At 33.1% G+C, this 18,646-nt stretch overlaps 1 protein-coding gene across 1 annotated transcript; it reads right to left on the reverse strand.

Moving 5' to 3' along the window:
- Positions 1-12,447: 12,447 nt before the first annotated feature.
- LOC112509823 (protein ESKIMO 1-like) lies at positions 12,448-17,618 on the reverse strand. The gene is made up of 5 exons (XM_025114998.1): positions 16,998-17,618; positions 16,741-16,912; positions 13,947-14,146; positions 13,689-13,847; positions 12,448-12,920 (listed from the first exon to the last, which is right to left on the reverse strand). Exons 1-5 carry the CDS (start codon positions 17,399-17,401, stop codon positions 12,572-12,574), a joined length of 1,284 nt encoding a protein of 427 aa, XP_024970766.1. The 5' UTR covers positions 17,402-17,618; the 3' UTR covers positions 12,448-12,571.
- Positions 17,619-18,646: the final 1,028 nt, after the last annotated feature.

The raw sequence follows: 18,646 nt of genomic DNA on the forward strand, positions 1-18,646 counted from the left end.
AAGGACCAGAGGTGAGACTATGAAGGACCAGAGGCAATGGTCCAGAGGCTGCTGAAATGGCTAAGTATGGAAGACCAGAGGCCATGAAGGACCAGCGACAATTCAATGGTCTAGAGCCCATGCAATGGTCCAGAGACAATTCAATGGTCCAAAGATTATGAAGAACCAGAGGCTAACACTTTGAAACAAACAAATCTGGGCATAACCTTAATTAACCTCAAAATATGGGATATTAATTTCTAGAAAAACATCGAAATATCCGTTCTATTTTAGTGATAAAACCACCCAAAACACGATTTCAAACCGGATATAACGGATATTTACTTACAATCCAAATTAAGTAGCTAAAAGAATACGGGACAAGACTATATATATATATATATATATATATATATATATAAGCTAATATTTACCCAAAAGCAAAATCGATATCTTCAAGTTCCCCGGTAAATCTTCAAGTCAAATAACGAAATCTTTCTTTTTGTCTGTCTTCTTTCCTGAGAGAGGTTGCCACTTAAATGGTAAGCCAACGCTTAGTGAGTTAAATAGTTAAGTATTACATATCAATAACGCACATGTTTATAAACATACATAATAAACTCTTATCAATAATAGAGTTCAAGACATCATCCAGATGTAAAACCGAGACTTACAAGGAACCGAGTGAACAATTACATACCGGATGCCAAGATCATAGGATTTCATATTCAAATCACCATAATATACCATACCATTGATGCTCAATACAACAAGGAGACAGAATCAACGACCAAATATATTTAACAACGTTAGAATACTGATAAATATCAAGAACCAAGAGATCGAAACGGTATACATAACGAAGACAGTGCATCACCCCGTCCTTCACCTCCCGGGTTCATGCCAAAGTCCGAGTCAGAATCATACATTACGGGAAACCTCGCACTGCCCGCCTTCCTCTACCGGGTATGTGCCAAGGTTCCCTACTCATTGCWCTTCCTCCTYTYYGAGCAATGAGTATTCACAACCGCAGAAAGTCTCACCCGTCCAACCCGGGATCTTGACTTCGCCATAAACTTCCGGCGTACCACACGAAGTAGTACCCGTACTATGGCGTACAATTCAAGGAACAAAACAACGAGTTCGGATTCAGAAAGCAAATCGATGTACCGAGATAGTAATATGGAATTAACTCAAGAGACAGAATCAAAGACAAATCAAGATCGTGTGGTATTTTCATGTTCAAAAAAATATGTAACAATTAACTATATAACTCACCGGGCAACCGTATAATACCGAAAAGCTCCGAATTGAGCTCACAAAGCAAGTCCAATCTACCACACTTAGATTGCTTCCAAAGTATCAAAAGATGTCCTAATTATCCCCTGGAGTAAATGTACAAAATCTCATAAGCAATCAATATAAGAAACCCATGATATACACATATCCTATTTGAACATTTTACCTAAATTTCTATGTACAACTGCTGCATGCAGAACTGTTTTTCCCATTTTAAGCTCGAAATCATGCCTTGATCATAAAATAAGAAATAAACTAGACTCAGATATCTAACTAAAGAAATTAGCCTCACCTCATTTGGATTTTTCTATGATTTTATACAGATTTTCAAAGTCTGCATACTTTCAATGCATTCAAAAGTCGAAATTCTCATTTTCATACATTTTCCTCAACCATTTTGTTTCCAAACCATTCCAACTTCTGAATCTCAACTTAATATAACATATTTGGCATAAACAACCAAAATCCAACCTTTATTTTATCATTTATATTATCTCCCAAATCATTGACTTAATCAAGTCAAAGTTCATATGATGAACTTGCATAAATCTTGATAATCTCTTGAATCTAATGACCATTTCATGCCATAAACACTAAAATACACTCATTTTATACACTTAAGATCACCCAAATGAAACCCTAACTCTATCTCAACATGAAATCCATAAAACAAGGATATCAACCAAGAACAAGTGTAAATAATGGATTATACCTTACTTGATGATCAAATCCTTCAAAGATCTTGTAGTTCCCCTTTGATTTGAGTTGAATCAAGCCTATGTGTGTGAAAATCGCACCTCTAGTGTTTGTGTGTGAGTTCTGGACTTAGATGATATGAAAAATGGGCCAAAACTCCAATTTATAATGCTAAAACTTGAGTTGGGCCGGGTTGGCCCGGCTAGGAACCCATTTTGACCATCAATACTTAAATTATTCATAACTTTTCGCTCGGACCTCCGTTTTCTATGAGGTTTTTGCCTACACGTTCATAAAGAGATAATTTATAACATCCAAAAAAAATATTCCAGAAAAGATCTCCCAAAAAAATCCATTTTACGTATCCATTTGACGTGATATTTTCCAAATCCTCTAATATATTCTTAAGAAATAAAATTCTAAAACTTCAAACCTAAACTCCCACTAAATCATAAGCTCTCTTTAACCCAATAATTAAATATACTAAGCAAATAATTGGGCATATTAGAAATTGGATGTTACAAATTTATATTCGGTTTAATAATATAATTTTTTTATAAAGATAATAATTATTTATTTTCTTGGAACTCGATAATTATTCTAATTATATTTTAAATTTTTTATATTTTAAAATGAGATGTTCATCTTCTATTTGATTATATTTATCCGCAGTTATTTATACGAATTCAAACATCGATTTTTAATAAGTTGTACTTATGCATAATTACTTGTAATCTTGAATTTTAAGTAAACATTGGTTTCATGTGGTTCTAAAAAAGTGGTAATATTTTTATTTTTGAATAAAATATAAATTTAAAAATATCATAAAATTTTGAAAAAAAAATATCGATATCAGTATTAAATTAATATTTTTAAAAGTTCTTGTGTTTTGGTGTAATTTTCTTAATTAAATTCTGTTAGTTATCAATGATTATCATAATTATATTTTAGATTTTTTATATTTAAAATGAGATATTTATCCAATATTTGATTATGTTTATCTGCAGTTAGTTAGACGAATTCAAGTATGAAGCTTTAATAAGTTGTACTTATACATAATTTACTTGTAATCTTAAATTTTAAGTAATATGCATCAATAAACAATAATTCGTGTATAAAAAATTGTTTTTAAGAGTTTTTGTGAAATGTTTTACAATATAGTATAGATAGTATAGATTATGTGTTTTAAAAAAAAACAATAATGATTTTATTTTTGAATAAAATATAAATTTAAAGATATCATAAAAATTTTAAAAAATATATATCAATGTTAATGTCAAATCAACTATTTAAAACTTTTCAATTTTTATGTAATTTTTTAATTTATTTTTTTATAATTTAATTTAAGTTTAATAATGAAATAATTTATTTTCGGTTTAATAATATAACATTTATAGAAAAAGTTATTAAGTATTCTGTTACAACTCAATGATTATCCTAATTACATTTTAGATTTTTTATATTTAAAATGAGATGTTTATCMTGTATTTGATTGTGTTTATCTGCAGTTAGTTACAAGAATTCAGATATGAGATGAAATAGGATATGGATGAAATCGTTTAGGGACGCACGGGTTTAAGAGTTTTTAATAGTTTTAACCAAATGCTTTATAAGATAGTATATATATATATATATATATATATATATATATGATTTATGAAATATACTTTGATTTATGAAGTTGATATTAATTCATCAATCTTTTGAGGTTCAACTGTAACAGTCTCTTTCATATCAACCAGATCTTGCACAAGATTATCATTGTTGGATGTGTTTATGGGTCATTAACATTTTCTTTTCGTTTGAAAAAAAGAATTGATGTCATTTCTTATTCATGATTCAACCTAAAATCATAAGAAATTATAAACTCCATCTTTTATTCGTATTTAAATACATATTATGCAAATTTCAAAACAAGTTAGAATTTCAACGTCAGCATTTACATAATTACGTTCAACTAAATTGCTTAATTAGAGTTTTTCTTTTTTGGATTTTGTTGATTATTTGCATAAAAAAATAACCAAATACCAATAAAATAAGTAATAATTACTATATAAATAATATAATTCATCTCACAATTAAAAGATGTTTAAATATCGATTCTTTTTAGACTTGGAGGTGGTTGGACTGTTTGAAGAGGCTTTTAATGTCATGTTCTCTAACTCTAATCGAGAGGATGGCCGAAGGTTGGACCGTGACTAGCCCCCTATTCCTTACTCCTATGCATGTTTGTAATTTGTAAATGTCACCTTAGAACTTTAGATCGTTATATAGTGGGAGTTAAAAGACCATGTCATTTTTAAGGGCAACATCCCAGGCGGGGTTTCAAGTGGCAAAAGGCGCAAAGCCCTAAGGTGGCCTACACATAAATTATTGCCTTTAAGTTCTTCAAGATTTTCAACAGTCCTAGTTACATCTAATGGCTATGTAACGCATCAATAGAAGTGGCAGTTGTTGGCTTTTATGGAAGCATCAATTGATGCCATTAGTGTCGGGGTAGTATCAGTTGATGAACATTTGCAGTTGTAACCATTTTTGTAACCAGTTGTAACCTCTCTTAAATGTTATGGTAACTACCTAATATAAATGTTCTTTTAGAACACGACGGTTGATTACTCGAGTTTTCTGCCATAAACCAAAAGTGAGTTATAGGAATATCTCAATACAGATTTCGTAAAATTAAAGGCTTCGAGGGTCGAAATATTGTATATGAGAAGTGCTTTCTTATACACGATCCAAAAATCTATTCAAGTGATTGGAACCACAAACCCAGAAATCCTAACTTTTTTAAGAATAAAACTTAAAAAATCGAATCATTTGAAATAAGAATATTTAGGTTAGTTTATAATCAATTTTGTTGAAGTAACTTTTTACCTTTTAATTTGATTATTTTTATCTTTGAAAATTTAGGATCAAATTATTAAACACTATAAAACTTACTACTATGACTTTAAGCTACAATTATAAAAATTTGCAGCACATCCAACCTCTAGAACCCCACCCAGTAAAAAAGGTGGAGGTTTTGCATATATATCATGTGTGTGTATATATAGAACAGTAATCAAATGAGAACCGTGAAATAATTAGGATCATGAGAACTAATCTCAATCATCCAATGGTTTTAATCAAGGGTAATTAAAAAGGATGGTATTTTTGTAGTATATGTGAAAGTTCTACCTAGTCTCATAACTAATTTGGAAGTTCTAGGCCATTTAAATTCAAGTTACATCATCTAATCCATTGTCTTCTCCATCGCCTCATCCCATCGTCTTCTCCCCCAAGATGCCATATCCCAACATCAAGAACATATCCTCAGACGTTATTTAAATCCCCACAAATTCATGTTTGTCACTTTATATTGGGGTCTGAAGCTTGGAAAAGGTAACCATCGATCGTCGTTAATGGCTGTAGAGGCTCGCCTTCGAGATGATTGATCTTGCCAAAAAGATCCATGTTTCATGTACCACCTTGGAAAGTAAACTCTAACTATGCATTTTCTTCTTCTTCTGTTTATTTGTTTTCTTTGTTGGGTTATTAAAGAACTCATAAAATTTCGTTGTTTATAACATAACTATAATTGTTTAGGTTGATGGTTTTGGTCTCTTAAGTGTTCTTATGTTCTTCTTGCAAGACCTAATGTTTGAAATTTTGATTGTTTTTGTGTAATTTTGTTCAGTTAGCAGAACTCTGATTGGTTCAGGTTTGAAATTTTCTTCCTTTCGAAGTTACACTTGATTAGTTTAAGTTTGTTTTCTTTTTAGGGCGTTGACAGAAAGCTTTATCAAACTTGTTATATCACGACATTAGACTCTTTTAATTTTCGGATATATAGCATATTAATTAGCATTGCTTGTAGAATCAAAAAGAGCCATTAATTGTTTTAGTATGTTAGGTTGTGTTTGTATCGTTTCGCTACAAGTTTATTGATGTCATTACTGTTTGATTGTGTTAATAGATGATCAAGGAAGCCATTGTTACATTGAAGGAGAGGACTGGTTCTAGTAATTATTCAATCATGAAGTTTATTGAAGTGAAGCAAAAGAATCTTCCTGCAAATTCGTAAGATGAAATAACATATAGATGGAACCAAGAGGCAAAGTCATGAGGTGAAATAACACATAGACAGAAACTTGTTTGATTTCATGGAGCGAAATAGATTGTAGATGAAAACTGTATTTGATTTCATGTGGTAACATAACATTACATGAACATTGTGTTTGGATTTCATAAGGTGAAATAGTATATTTTATGGAAATTGTGTTTATATTTTATGAGGTGAAATAGCATGGTGAATATGTGTCTCATTTGGTGAATATCTGTTTATTTGGTGAATCTCTATTGTCAAAATGGTGATTATGCTTCTTTTTTTAAAAATAAAAACAACTTCAAATTAAAAGCATATGATCAAAACCAGAGTAGGCGTAGATCTGTCTTCATGGTTCTCAACCTTTTTTTCGTCCTCGCATGATTGAACCCCTATATACATATAGATTTGGGATCACGTGAGACCAATATGTTTCGCGAGACTCGTGAGACTATTTTTTTACACTTGAAACTTTACAACAAAACATTGTGAAAGTAAAAAAAAAACACCGTGAATGTTAACTTCACAATGTTTTGCTATAAAGTGTTGAGTGTACAAAAGTGGTCTCACGGATCTCAAAAAATATATTGGTCTTTAGAGACGTGACACATCCTTATATCTAAAAATATTTTCAACTGCTAACACATTTTCTAAATTCTAACTGCTTTCTTGCCCTGCCAATAAAATTCTTCTTTTTGAAGTCTATGCATCATAGTTTTGCGTTTATTAAAGTGTTGACTCAAACTAGAAACAACGAAATTGTCCAATATAATATAAATAGTCAGAGGAAGGTGTTTTTGTATCCACATTCCATAGTTCAATTTGAAAAAAGAAAATCAATACTTAAATTATATTGTTTTGATACAAATTTTTTATGAACTTGTTCAAATCAATAAATTCAAGCTCAACCTCCAAGTTTTATCATTATGTGACACTTGTGTAAGAATAATAATCCCAAACCTAATAATAATATGACACAATTGTATATGGGCCAATAAATATACTCTTACTGATGTATCAAACCTTACAATAATAGCCAAAGAACATACACTTCCCAATACAATGTAATTGATGGAATTTGACCATGCCTTGTTATTGCGTTTGGTTTTATGGAATTGGAATGAAATTTTTAACGGATTGGAATTTTTTTGTATGGTTCACGGAATTCAACTTTGGAATCGGAATTAAATATCAACAAATGACCTTTTATGATTTTTGAATAACGGAATTGGACTAGTGATATCTATACCTAGTTATCTTGAATCGATTTCTTGATTACATATGTTGTCTATCGATCTCATATATATATATATATATATATAGAGAGAGAGAGAGAGAGAGAGAGAGAGAGAGAGAGCGTACCAGATGGAGATAGAACCAGAGATCAATTAGATGAGATGGTAGACACAACGTTGAATGAATTTGGATTAGGGAATGAATTTGTCGGAAAGGAATTGAAATCTGAGGGTATTGTCGTAGAATGTAAAATCTTTGAGTGAATGAATTTATTGGAATTGAAAGGATTCCATCAGTTTTATTCCATGAACCAAACATTGTATTTGGACAATGGTCAAAGGATTTGGCCATTCCAATTCCTTTCAATTCCATCCAAATCCTTGAACCAAACAGCCACTTACAGCCATGAAGGTTCACATGTAATAACTCCAGGAATCACGTTATCGCCCACGGGATTAGTCGGTGTGCGTAAGCCGGCCCGACCACCCACGGTTATCCAAAAAAATCCTGATTCATTATTTATTTTATTCTTTGTTCATTTCGATTGCATTTTATGGTTTTATGGTTGTAAAAAAGTGAGAGAGTTTTCGATTGGTTATCAGTTATATAACTTAAAATCAGTATTATCTTGAAAAGGTAAAAAAAATGTCAAGTTGTCAACAAAATTTAAATAACCATGCAAAGGAAATATACGAAATGCGAGAAAATCGTTTAAAGCAAGTAAATAACACGAGAGATTTATCGATGTGATAATGCATGTTCACATAAAGAAGGAATATTGTTTATATTTGCATAAATTATTGAGAGGCACAATAGTTTGCTTATAATAACTGTAGAAGTGTAACAACCATCCCACTTGGATAGAGGGTGATATTTGTGAACTCATTTTAAGAATTTAGCTGTCGGATATTGCATCATAGTTTTAAGTTGATTTGGAGGTTACTGGATCAGTCTATTGTTGGAACTTTGGGTATTACATATAGTATCAGAGTCGATCCTTGTACCATCAACATAGTGGGTCAAGCCTTATCGAGCATCATGAGTTCTTAAGGGGATATTTATAACACTTATGCAAATGTCACATCGTCAATGAGTAAGGAATGAAGTGGAGTTTGTGACAACGCATCCCACATGATAGAAAATAAGAGCCGAGAGTTTCTTACAGTGGCGGACGCACGTTTAAGGGGTAGGGGGCCTGGGCCCCCAACAACATTTTAACACCAAAGCCCCAAAAAAAAAATTTACTTGTATTTTTAATTAAGTGTTGTTTGGGCCCCCAACAATATTTGACAAAGGCCCCTCTACTCTAACTCTAAGTCTCTAACCTGCACACCAGTCACCAGCACACGGGAACGAGAGAGGAGGCGAGAGCGAGACAGACCGCAGACGCAGAGAGCCAGAGAGGAGGCGACTGGCGACTGGCGAGACCTTGCCACTGCGACGACGACTGTCGACTGGTGCTGCCGCCTGCGACCTGCACGAGAGGAGGCGAGACCGCGAGAGAGAGTCGAGACCGACGACGACTTGGCTCCTGGCTGCTTGCTGCCTTGGTAATTGGTAAGTAAATATTCTAAATTTCTAATTCTAATTTCCATCTTCAAGTTTTCAATTAGTAGTATTTTAGGTTAATTTTGTGGTAATTGGTAATTGGTAAATACTTTAGGTTAGGGTTAGGTATTTATTTTATGTTAATTTTGTGGTAAATGGTAATTGATAAATGCTTTAAGTTAGGTATTTATTTTAGGGTAATTTTGTTGGTTAATTTTGTGGTAATTGGTATTTGGTAAATGCTTTAGGATTTAGGTTAATTTTGTTGGTTATTTTTGTGGGTAATTTTGTAGGCAATGCATTTGTAGAGTCAATGCCTAGCTTATTTCCACCACATTAGTTATCTTTATTCGGTTAACCGAACAGTTTAAACCTGAAAATGGAAACCCGAAACCTTTTTTGGTTCGGACGAATTGTTCGGTTTCGAAATTTTTTCGACCCTCCTAAGTGTGCCCCCAACCATAATAGTTTCTAGATCCGCCACTGGTTTCTTAGGCCTTAAGTCGTAAGCTTTCAATAACTTCCATTGTAGTTTTTAGTTAGAGATGGTTTAGAAGTTTTTGGACTAGTCGAATAGGTTTCGGGGTGTTCCATCTCTCGGGTTAACTTATAATACCCCCACCATGTGTCATTTAAGTTGCAACTGTCTAAGCAAAAAGTGGATATGAGTTTGGTTTTTTTTTTCCTGGATATAAAACAACTAGTCGAGGTACGTTCTACTAGTTCAAGTCTCGATTAATTGTTTATTGTGGTTTAGATGTGTAAAACAAGTTTATTGATGGATTCTCCGTTTGAAACAACATCCTTACGTTGCTTTTTGCTAATGAGCAACGGCCACCATGAACAATAATGGGTAAGACCTGGGGTGGATCTAGCCCTTAAGGACGGGGGGAAAGACTTCAAGTCAAAGACCAAACGTGCATGGTTTCCCCCCAGTCCTATATGACCATATGCTTGCCTCCCCAAGTCCCATCCAAAATGCCCCCACCTCTTTAATTTCTTGGATCCGTCACTGAGTAAAACCACATAGTTGCAATGATGTCAACTTCATTAACTCCTTGTATTAGCATTACAATGTTTAAGAAAATACTAGGAATTAAAAGTAACAAATAAATCAAAGAAAACCCTAACACATAGAAGATTGGGCAGTTGGTTGTGGGCTTAGCAGGATATGGGCAAAATATTGCGTCAAGCAGACTTGGGTTGGGCTTTGAGGTGCTAATTCTGAGCCAATTTAGGGGCCGTTTCCCAAACACTTACCTGAGTAAGTGCTTATCAAGTCAAGTTAACTCACTGGATAAATATGATAATGACCAAAAATTTTACCCGGTAAGAGCGAGACAAGGAACATAAATCTTACCATGTAAGTGAGAGTGGCGACTCTTACCACGGTAAGCGCTTACCGGGTAGATTGTTGCATAGGATGTTGTTTTGGTAGACTAAAATCTCACCTGATACGTAAATAATAGTGTTAAATTTTACCGGTAAGCACTTACCGGGTAAGTGTTTAATAAACAACCCTTTAGAGTTGGGGTAATTCCTTCTAATGTTGTTGGATTTCGACCATTAGTTTGATGAAAAGCTTTAGAGGGATTTGAATTTAGTTGAAGAATTATAACCATAAGGATTTGGGATTGAAATCATTTTAAATTATTCTGTTCGGTTTCTATTTTGAAGGATTTGAAATTGGAATTCAATTTTTTGTTAAATATTTGTTTGTAAAGTAAAATAATTTGTTTGTTTAGAGGCGACAACAAACTTGATGAAATAGACGGGGTAAAGATGAGATGAAAACAATCGAAATCCATGGGATGGATTCAGAATGACAGCATCTCAAATGGAGTTCTAAATTCATCCATTGTGGGATTCACTGAAATCTCGTGATTTCAAATCCAAACTTTTCTTCAATCCAAACATGTCGTATGAATGGAATTCAAATTTGAATCTTACCAAACCCCACAAACCGAATGGGCATATATTTCTTTTTTCTATCATGTGGTATCCTTTTCGTCATATCTTAACATCAAACAGTAATACCATAATCAATGGTATATAAATACCAGTTATGCAGAAATAAAACTAAATTAGTTTCATAGCAGACACGATATTTCATTAATCCAAAACTAATTTCAACTATGTATGAGTACAATTTGATACACATCTCGCCATTTTTAGCACATTCAATAGCAATCTGATTGGGAAACGACTTGGCTATTGGCACTGTTACACATGATTAGAGAAATCGAAACAAACTCTATAAACAAAGGCATTAATACTTTATCGTTTTATTTAAACAATAATTTCAAACGACTACTGCAACTTTGTCAAATCTATATAGGTTTGAGTTGTCTCTAGCTAGGCCCCAAGTGGTTGCCAAGGTTAGATCATACATCACCTCTAGCTTTATCATGGGCTAATATGCCCTAAATGGTGTCATTAAAATGATTGTATACAATTATTGTTAAGAAGATACCGATGCTACCAAATCCTACCAGAAACGCTTCGATTTGTAGCAACCGTAATGGTCCATGCGAACACGTAAGACTACCCTAATATCATGCAAAAGAAGAAAGAACATTAATTAGAACTTCTGTGAGAAGGTTTTCCAGGACAAACATTTGTCGATCAAGTTAGTTTACAGTAGAAGTGTTTGTTTGGTGAAATACAGAGAGTTCTTTTTAGCAATAAAAATGCGATAGCCATAACTGTATTTTACTTATTATGTGAGGTATGTTTCAACAAAACTACATTTCAATACGTTGGTTGGGTGTAGTGGTATATACCCTTTGATGACGCAATCTTGTCCCCGTGATCAACTAGTGGGTGCGCCATCTAACATGTGTTCTTCCTTATTCTTTTGGGGAAATTGGTCAAAATAGTCATTCCTTTGGTCTCCTAGCCATTTCTCTTCCTGATTTACCCAAATATCATTATCTCCGTAAGTAGCACGTCCCCCACCTACGGACCTAGTTAAAAGACAAAAAAAAAATTGTAGACTTTGTCATCGTAATAGCGGACCTGGCCGTCGCAATTGCTGACAAGAGTCAAATCTGATATTTTTTTGTCTTTTAGCTGGGTCCTCAAGTGGCGGATGTGAGATTTGCGAAAGTGGTGATATTTGGGTAAATCAAGGAGAAAAATGACTTAAAGATCAATTTATGTGAGAGAAATGACTATTTTAGCCAATTTCCCATTCTTTTGTACCTTGACTGGACTATTGTTTGGTTCTTTGTGTCGTCTTTTCTTTTAATTACCATGTTTTCAGATCGAATGTGCTTTGAGCAATTAGCTCAGTTCCATTGTAGGTCATAATGGTATTAGACTCATTCGTTTGTCCACTCCAGGTTACACCATTAGAGACAAAAGAGAATATGTTGCAAACATCGTTACAAATTTATGCACGTATTTTCATATTTCAATAATTTCATTACATCTCTCCAATTCTCCAGATGTATTTATTTCCCCTCATCAGCAGATTTCTGCTCCCTTAAACAAAACCATAACTTTCCAAAAAAGGAGTATACAAAAACATGCCCTTGATGGCTTCGCCTTTAGATGCAAAGTAAAAAGGGGAGAAAATAATGGGTAAGAAAAAAAATTATATGGTACAAAAAACCCAAAAAATCACAAAAAAAAAAAAAGAAAAAGAAAAAGAAGAGACAACTTTTATCTCTTACAATGGTCGGAATTGGTAGAAAAGAAACCAAGACGTAAAAGGTGCATCACGGGTCAAGATCCAGAGATGATATGTAGGTATAGGAACTCATTCCATGTGTCGGGTAAACCTGGTAAGCACCAATGGATACAATCTGCATAAACAATGGGATCTGCCTTTTGCTCGGCAGTCAACAGTTTGCCTTGGCGAATAGTGTAAACTGATGTGTGTGCATCTTTCCGGTACTCTGAAAGAGTAGTTATGTTGAGGAAGTGCACATGGAGTTTCATTGATTTAGTTACATTGGTTGCAACTGTAAAGAGTCGTCGATCAGTACCCACGTTTGGTGGTGTGGACGTGTTTAGGATCGGCCTTGTCTCCTTGGCACATTTGATGCCATCAGGGTTGTTCCAGTCCAAGCTCCTATTGATTATCATTCATTATAACCGGTTGCAATAACTTACAATATACGTATGGGACACATTTCTTGATGTGATATAGTTATTTTACATAAAATCCAAATTACCTTTTAAAAATCAAAATTATGTAGTGACCATCAATTGTTTTTATATAAAAATTAATTTATCTCTATGCTAAGTACATACATGGTTGAAGTGTCAATGTATAAGTGTCAATGTATTGCTATATGCATGGTTGAAGTGTCAATGTATAAGTGTCAATGTATTGTTATATGCATAGTTGAAGTGTCAATGTACAAGTGTCAATGTATAAATGTCAATGTATTGTTATAGGTCCACCAACCAAGGGTGTGTGGTGTTAGGATGTGTTTCAAAAAAGTGATTATTCTGACTTGAAATTACAGTAATTGTTTTGCAGTATTTGACAAAATAATTTTAATTATGAATTTCTGATTCTTTTCAACGTTAAGATAATCAGATTTGATAAAACCTTTAAGAAACAGTAATAAAACTAACTTTTTAAGGAATTTATCTAACTGTCCTGAACTTTCAAATTTGCAAGAAAACTGATTTGGTAAAATAGTAGCGGTACATCCAAGGGTACTTGTCAATTTTTCCCTGCGTATAAATAACCCATGTCATGTAAATATTGTACAATAAGTTAACAAATTTGACATAAGCAATGTGTTCTTTTAGAGTGTGCCAATAATACTGTAACATACTGGATTGATGTGTTATGCATATAATTACTTAATGAAATCAAAAAACTTACTTGATATGAATAGGGGACATACTGTTGAAAAAGATCATGGTTCGATTAGGGTTTACATTTGTATCAACCCACTCGGCCCATGTCTTCAACACTCGTGCATACGCAATAGGCCTTTCGACTTCTTCATACTCGGTTGCTCCTTCATCAAATGATCCTCGCCTATTTCATCAAAAAATTTATAATTAATTCACAGATATTTAAATCATTGTACATTGTGAACTGTAAAAGAAAACGTAAATTCTTGGGAATAATGCTTACAGGACTTTCATGTTAATAGTGTTCATCCACCAAATATATGTATTGAAGACCAAATAGTCAACATTTTTCCAGTTTTGACCATGTCTATCGATTGATTCAGGCATGATGATTCTGTTTAATATACTGTGCATCTCAGGATCATCAGAGTTTGATTCTACAATAAATGGAGCCCAATAAAATTCTACCGTCGCATTATACTCCTGCAAAAATACAAAATCAATCATGGCTTATTTTTCAAGGTCACACATAGTACATTTTATAGATATTTTTAAGAAACAACATATGATTTATCACAAGTTCAATGAGATGCTATGCTTCTAAATTAAAAAGCATATATATCAAAATCAACACAAGTGTCTGATTGGTTTGAGCTTGGCTCCAAAGATGAAAAGTATCAGGAGGTCACAGGTTCAAATCCAAGGAGGAATAAAAATCCCCTTGTGGCCACGGAGGTTCAAATACGGTAACTTCGGGCTATCTGCAAAGCAGGTGGTCGCACTGGGATTAGTCGGCTAAATCAACACATCTATCATCTTATAATGATTACTAATGACCACTCAATATTTGAAACAAATCTTGCAAAATGAAAAACATGTATTTATTTTAAAATAACACAATAATATTTTTTTAACATAAAAAATGTGACGGTTGACTTGATATATAATTTAATAAAAAAACATTTCACCCCTTTTCTACTTCTTTCCTCTTTGGATCCAGCCCTGTACCTTTGTGGCTTCTGCTATCGCTCATGATCGGTACATGAATCTATGTAGTAGTCAGCCTTCTTAGAACTTCTTCAAAAAACGATTATATCCCTTTTCTACTTCTTTTCTAATACTTTCTAAGCTCTTTGGATCCAGCCCTGTACTTCTATGGCTTCTGCTATCGCTCATGATCGGTACATGAATCCTTCTATGTAGTGGTCAGCCTTCTCTAAAAACGACTGGTCGTTTCCCTGATATCCCTTTTCATTACTAACCTTCCTTTGTATAAGAATAATTCTAAAAGATAAAGTATAAAGAAAATCATTATTTGTGGGACCAATTGCTTTTCTCATAAAAAGAGTTCACCAAATGTTAGACATCATTATGAACTACGACCACAAAAGCTACAAGAAATTAAGGTTTTTTTAGAATAACCAAACCCAAGTGGCATTAATCCAAAACTTTAGACTAGTGCTGTTTTTTTTAACCTGGATATTCAACCCGTTATGCGAGCCGACTAATTCCATGACAACCACCTGCTTTGCAGATAGTCCGGAGTCACCGTATTTGAACCTCTGTGGCCACAAGGGGATTTTTATTCCTACTTGGATTTGAACCTGGGACCTCCTGGTACTTTTGACATTTAGATCAAGCTCAAACCAATCAGACACCACCCTTGTGGTTGACTAGTGTTGATTTTAAACACGAAAAAAAAAACGAAGATGACCTCAAAAAAGTTGAACTCAAAACTCAATTAACATATTGTGTGCAATTTTGTTTTCATGGTCGTTTTACAACTTTATCGTTTCATCTTTTTAACCATGGGACGGTACAATGATTAATAAAGATAAAAGAAATGATAAAACTAACTCAGATATAAAAGTAAAACCAACAGTTATAACTTGTCATGTGATTAGTTTAGACGAGGTTTAAAAGTAAAACGAACAGTTAGCTTAGACGAAGTGTAGAATCACATATTTAAAAAACAGTTATATTTCAAATGAATAAATAAATGCTTTCTAATTCCTAAAATCCGATAGTAAAACATCTTTCAAATAGTTTATTATGTCAAAAGTAAATATAACAGAAACAAAATCAATTTTGGATCAAGAATTTTAATTTCTAGAAGTAATTCAATCTGAACCAATCCCGAATTAATTCATTATGTCATTATCGTCAACCACTATATATATATATATATATATATATATATATATATAATATGATGCAAATGAATACTTGTAACTATATCTGTATTTTTTTTCTAATAGTATGATAAAAACGTGTACAATAAATAAATAATAAAACATCTCGTCACGAACCATTTTTGGGCTACTTTGTTCAAATAACAATATTCACTAATTTTGTGTACTATACAATCACATGGCATTGAAGCATTTTATTAAATTAAAGTAGTTAAAAATAATGAAAATTAATAATTTGTCAACTCAATAAAATTGAGTTTATAAAATAATATTATAATAATTGGTTTATTAAAACAAAAAATAAAACGTCTCATCTAAAAACATTAATAGAACGTTTTTTGACGTAGTAACAAGTTTTTTTAGGAAACTTAAGTACAAAAAGACACATTAGCAATTTTATTGGACATTTTGAGAAAGTGTCTTGTAGACATTTGTTTCAACACGACACTTTTTCAAATAGTGTACTATAAAATTGTTAATATTATGCTTTGTATTAAAAATGTCCGAAAAAACTTGTTAAAACTTGAAAAAACGTTCTATAAATTTATTACAACATCTTTAAATATGACACTTTATTTTTTAGTCTTATAAATCAATTCTTATAAAGATGTCTATTAAGACCAAAACAGAGTGATTGCCATTTGACTTTTCAACCCATTTGAAATTGTTAAATCCATGAGTAAACATTCTATATTGGTATTTCTGGATATCCAACCCGTTATGCCAACTGAATAATCCTAGAACGACCATCAGTTTTGCAGATAACCCGAAGTCATCGCATTTAAACCTCCGTGACCCACAAGGGGATATTTTAACAAGAAACTTTGCATGCTGTCAACTTCAAACAGATTTGAGAGAAAGAGAGAAAGAGGGAAAGAAAGAAACCTCGATTCTGAAAATGGAAAGAGACCCAATTTTATCCAATCTCTTTCTTCCAGAACTAACGACCGATTGAACCAAACACACCATTGATTCCCACTGGTTTCTGTTCAATGAATCCCCAACAAACATAAGCCTCTTGTTCTTCAGTTTCTCCACCAACACTTTCGCTCTAAACCTTCATTTTCCCCCAAAACAAAATCATACCCAGTTAACAACATCAAATTTGAACTCAAATTTCAACAAATTAAACCGTGTCTTACTTTGGCAAATCACAATCTTTAGGCTGCCACCTCCAGTTCTGATACATAGAATCTTGTCTCCCGTTTTTCATACACGTCACCTGTTCTGTCAGAAACTCACACTCATCTTCTTTGTATAAAGGGTGTGTGTAATTATCAAAAACCCAATTCCCATCGAAAACATCGCAGCTCTCCGGTGGAAATTCATCGTCTTCCGCCGCAGCATCCACCGGCGATTCTGTTCTCGGTTGCTCATCATCTATTCCCGGATTGACGTTTGGTTCTGGAAGTGGGCTTTCATTACGGGTAGAGAATGGGAACTCCGTTAGGGATTTGACGCCTTGATTATAGATAAGGATTCCGATGAGAAATAGAGAGAAACAGAGGACGGAAAGAGAGAGGCGTTTATTGTGGCGGTGGTTCATGGCGGCGCCGGTGGAAAGTGTTGAAGGTGGAGATCAATGGAGAGCTACATTTATGGGGGAATTAAGGATTGGGATTTGGTGAGAGGTGATTGTCTGTAAGGAATTAGGTGGATGGAATGTTGATTTACTTGAAGAAATCAACTGGTTCTAACAACTTCTTCCTTTGATCTTCATTTATGGTTCTAGAGAGAGAAAGTGGGAGAGGAGTGAGAAGAAAGGTTTGTGTTGTGGAGTGTTTTCAAATCCGGTGGTGAGAGGTATTGTTTCCAAATTAATGGAAGTTTCATATTTTTGTTTTCTTTCTCTTTTTGTTAATTTTTTATTTTTTAAAAAAAGGAATGGGTTTGGTTTCGAATATAACCCAAAAAGGGTTTTGACCAACTATACAAACAAGATTTGACAACGTTAACTGGGGCCAAAAAAAGGATAAATCTATATTGAGATTTTATTAGAAAATAGAGTAAAAAAGATTTAAAGGTAATTTGACATTTGTCGAATGATTTGGTGCAGAATGATTAAGTAGTCAGAATTATTAAAAGACTTTCATGATATAGTGAAAAATGAAATATAATTGTTTGGTAATTATTTACAATGAAATTATGATGCTTAATGGTTAAGGAAAGCTCAAGATACAAAACAATTCAGAAGGTTTTAGAACCATTAAGAGATAGATTTTTTTTTTCTAAACAAGATTCACCTCTTAATGATACAAAAGTTGTCTCTTAATAGAACTATTAAGATGTAAACAAACAACCTCTAAACTACAATTAGGGTAAACTACAATTTTGCTCTCTATTTGTTTCTACAGTTTTAGAATATTATAAGATGACTATCTTGGTTTGTAAAAACGTTAAGTGACGGTCGTTATTTTTGTGTGTGTGTTAAATTAGGGTTATTTTTATCATTTTATTGATTTTTTTTGTCCTTTACCTAATCAAAAACCTTAGAGATTAAATCATAAAATCGATTTTAATCGGTTAAAAAATGAAAATGTCCCTTAATTAATGGAGTATTTTAACGATCGTTAAAGACAGAAATCAAATCTGGATATTATTGTAATTTTAAATCTACATGAATAACATAATGTAAATATAATCTAATAAACATCAATCCATTATAAAAATGATATATTTATTATTAATTAAGATGAAATGATATAAGGTGGAAGCCATCACACGTGGCCTCATAAATTCGGGAACTGGAAGTGTCTGCCTTTATGGCAATATTTGAGGCCATGACGCCATG

The sequence above is a fragment of the Cynara cardunculus genome (assembly GCF_001531365.2).
Source record: "Cynara cardunculus var. scolymus isolate 2C chromosome LG 3, CcrdV1, whole genome shotgun sequence".
Lineage (NCBI taxonomy): Eukaryota > Viridiplantae > Streptophyta > Magnoliopsida > Asterales > Asteraceae > Cynara > Cynara cardunculus.

Excerpts from the sequence above, each read along its gene's own strand:
- LOC112509823 (XM_025114998.1), bottom strand. The coding sequence starts at position 17,401 with ATGAACCACCGCCACAATAAACGCCTCTCTCTTTCCGTCCTCTGTTTC. Across the intron at positions 13,848-13,946 it reads ACTATTAACATGAAAGTCCT|GCGAGGATCATTTGATGAAG; the intron begins GTAAGCATTATT and ends TTGATGAAATAG. Across the intron at positions 12,921-13,688 it reads ATGTCCCCTATTCATATCAA|GAGCTTGGACTGGAACAACC; the intron begins GTAAGTTTTTTG and ends GATAATCAATAG.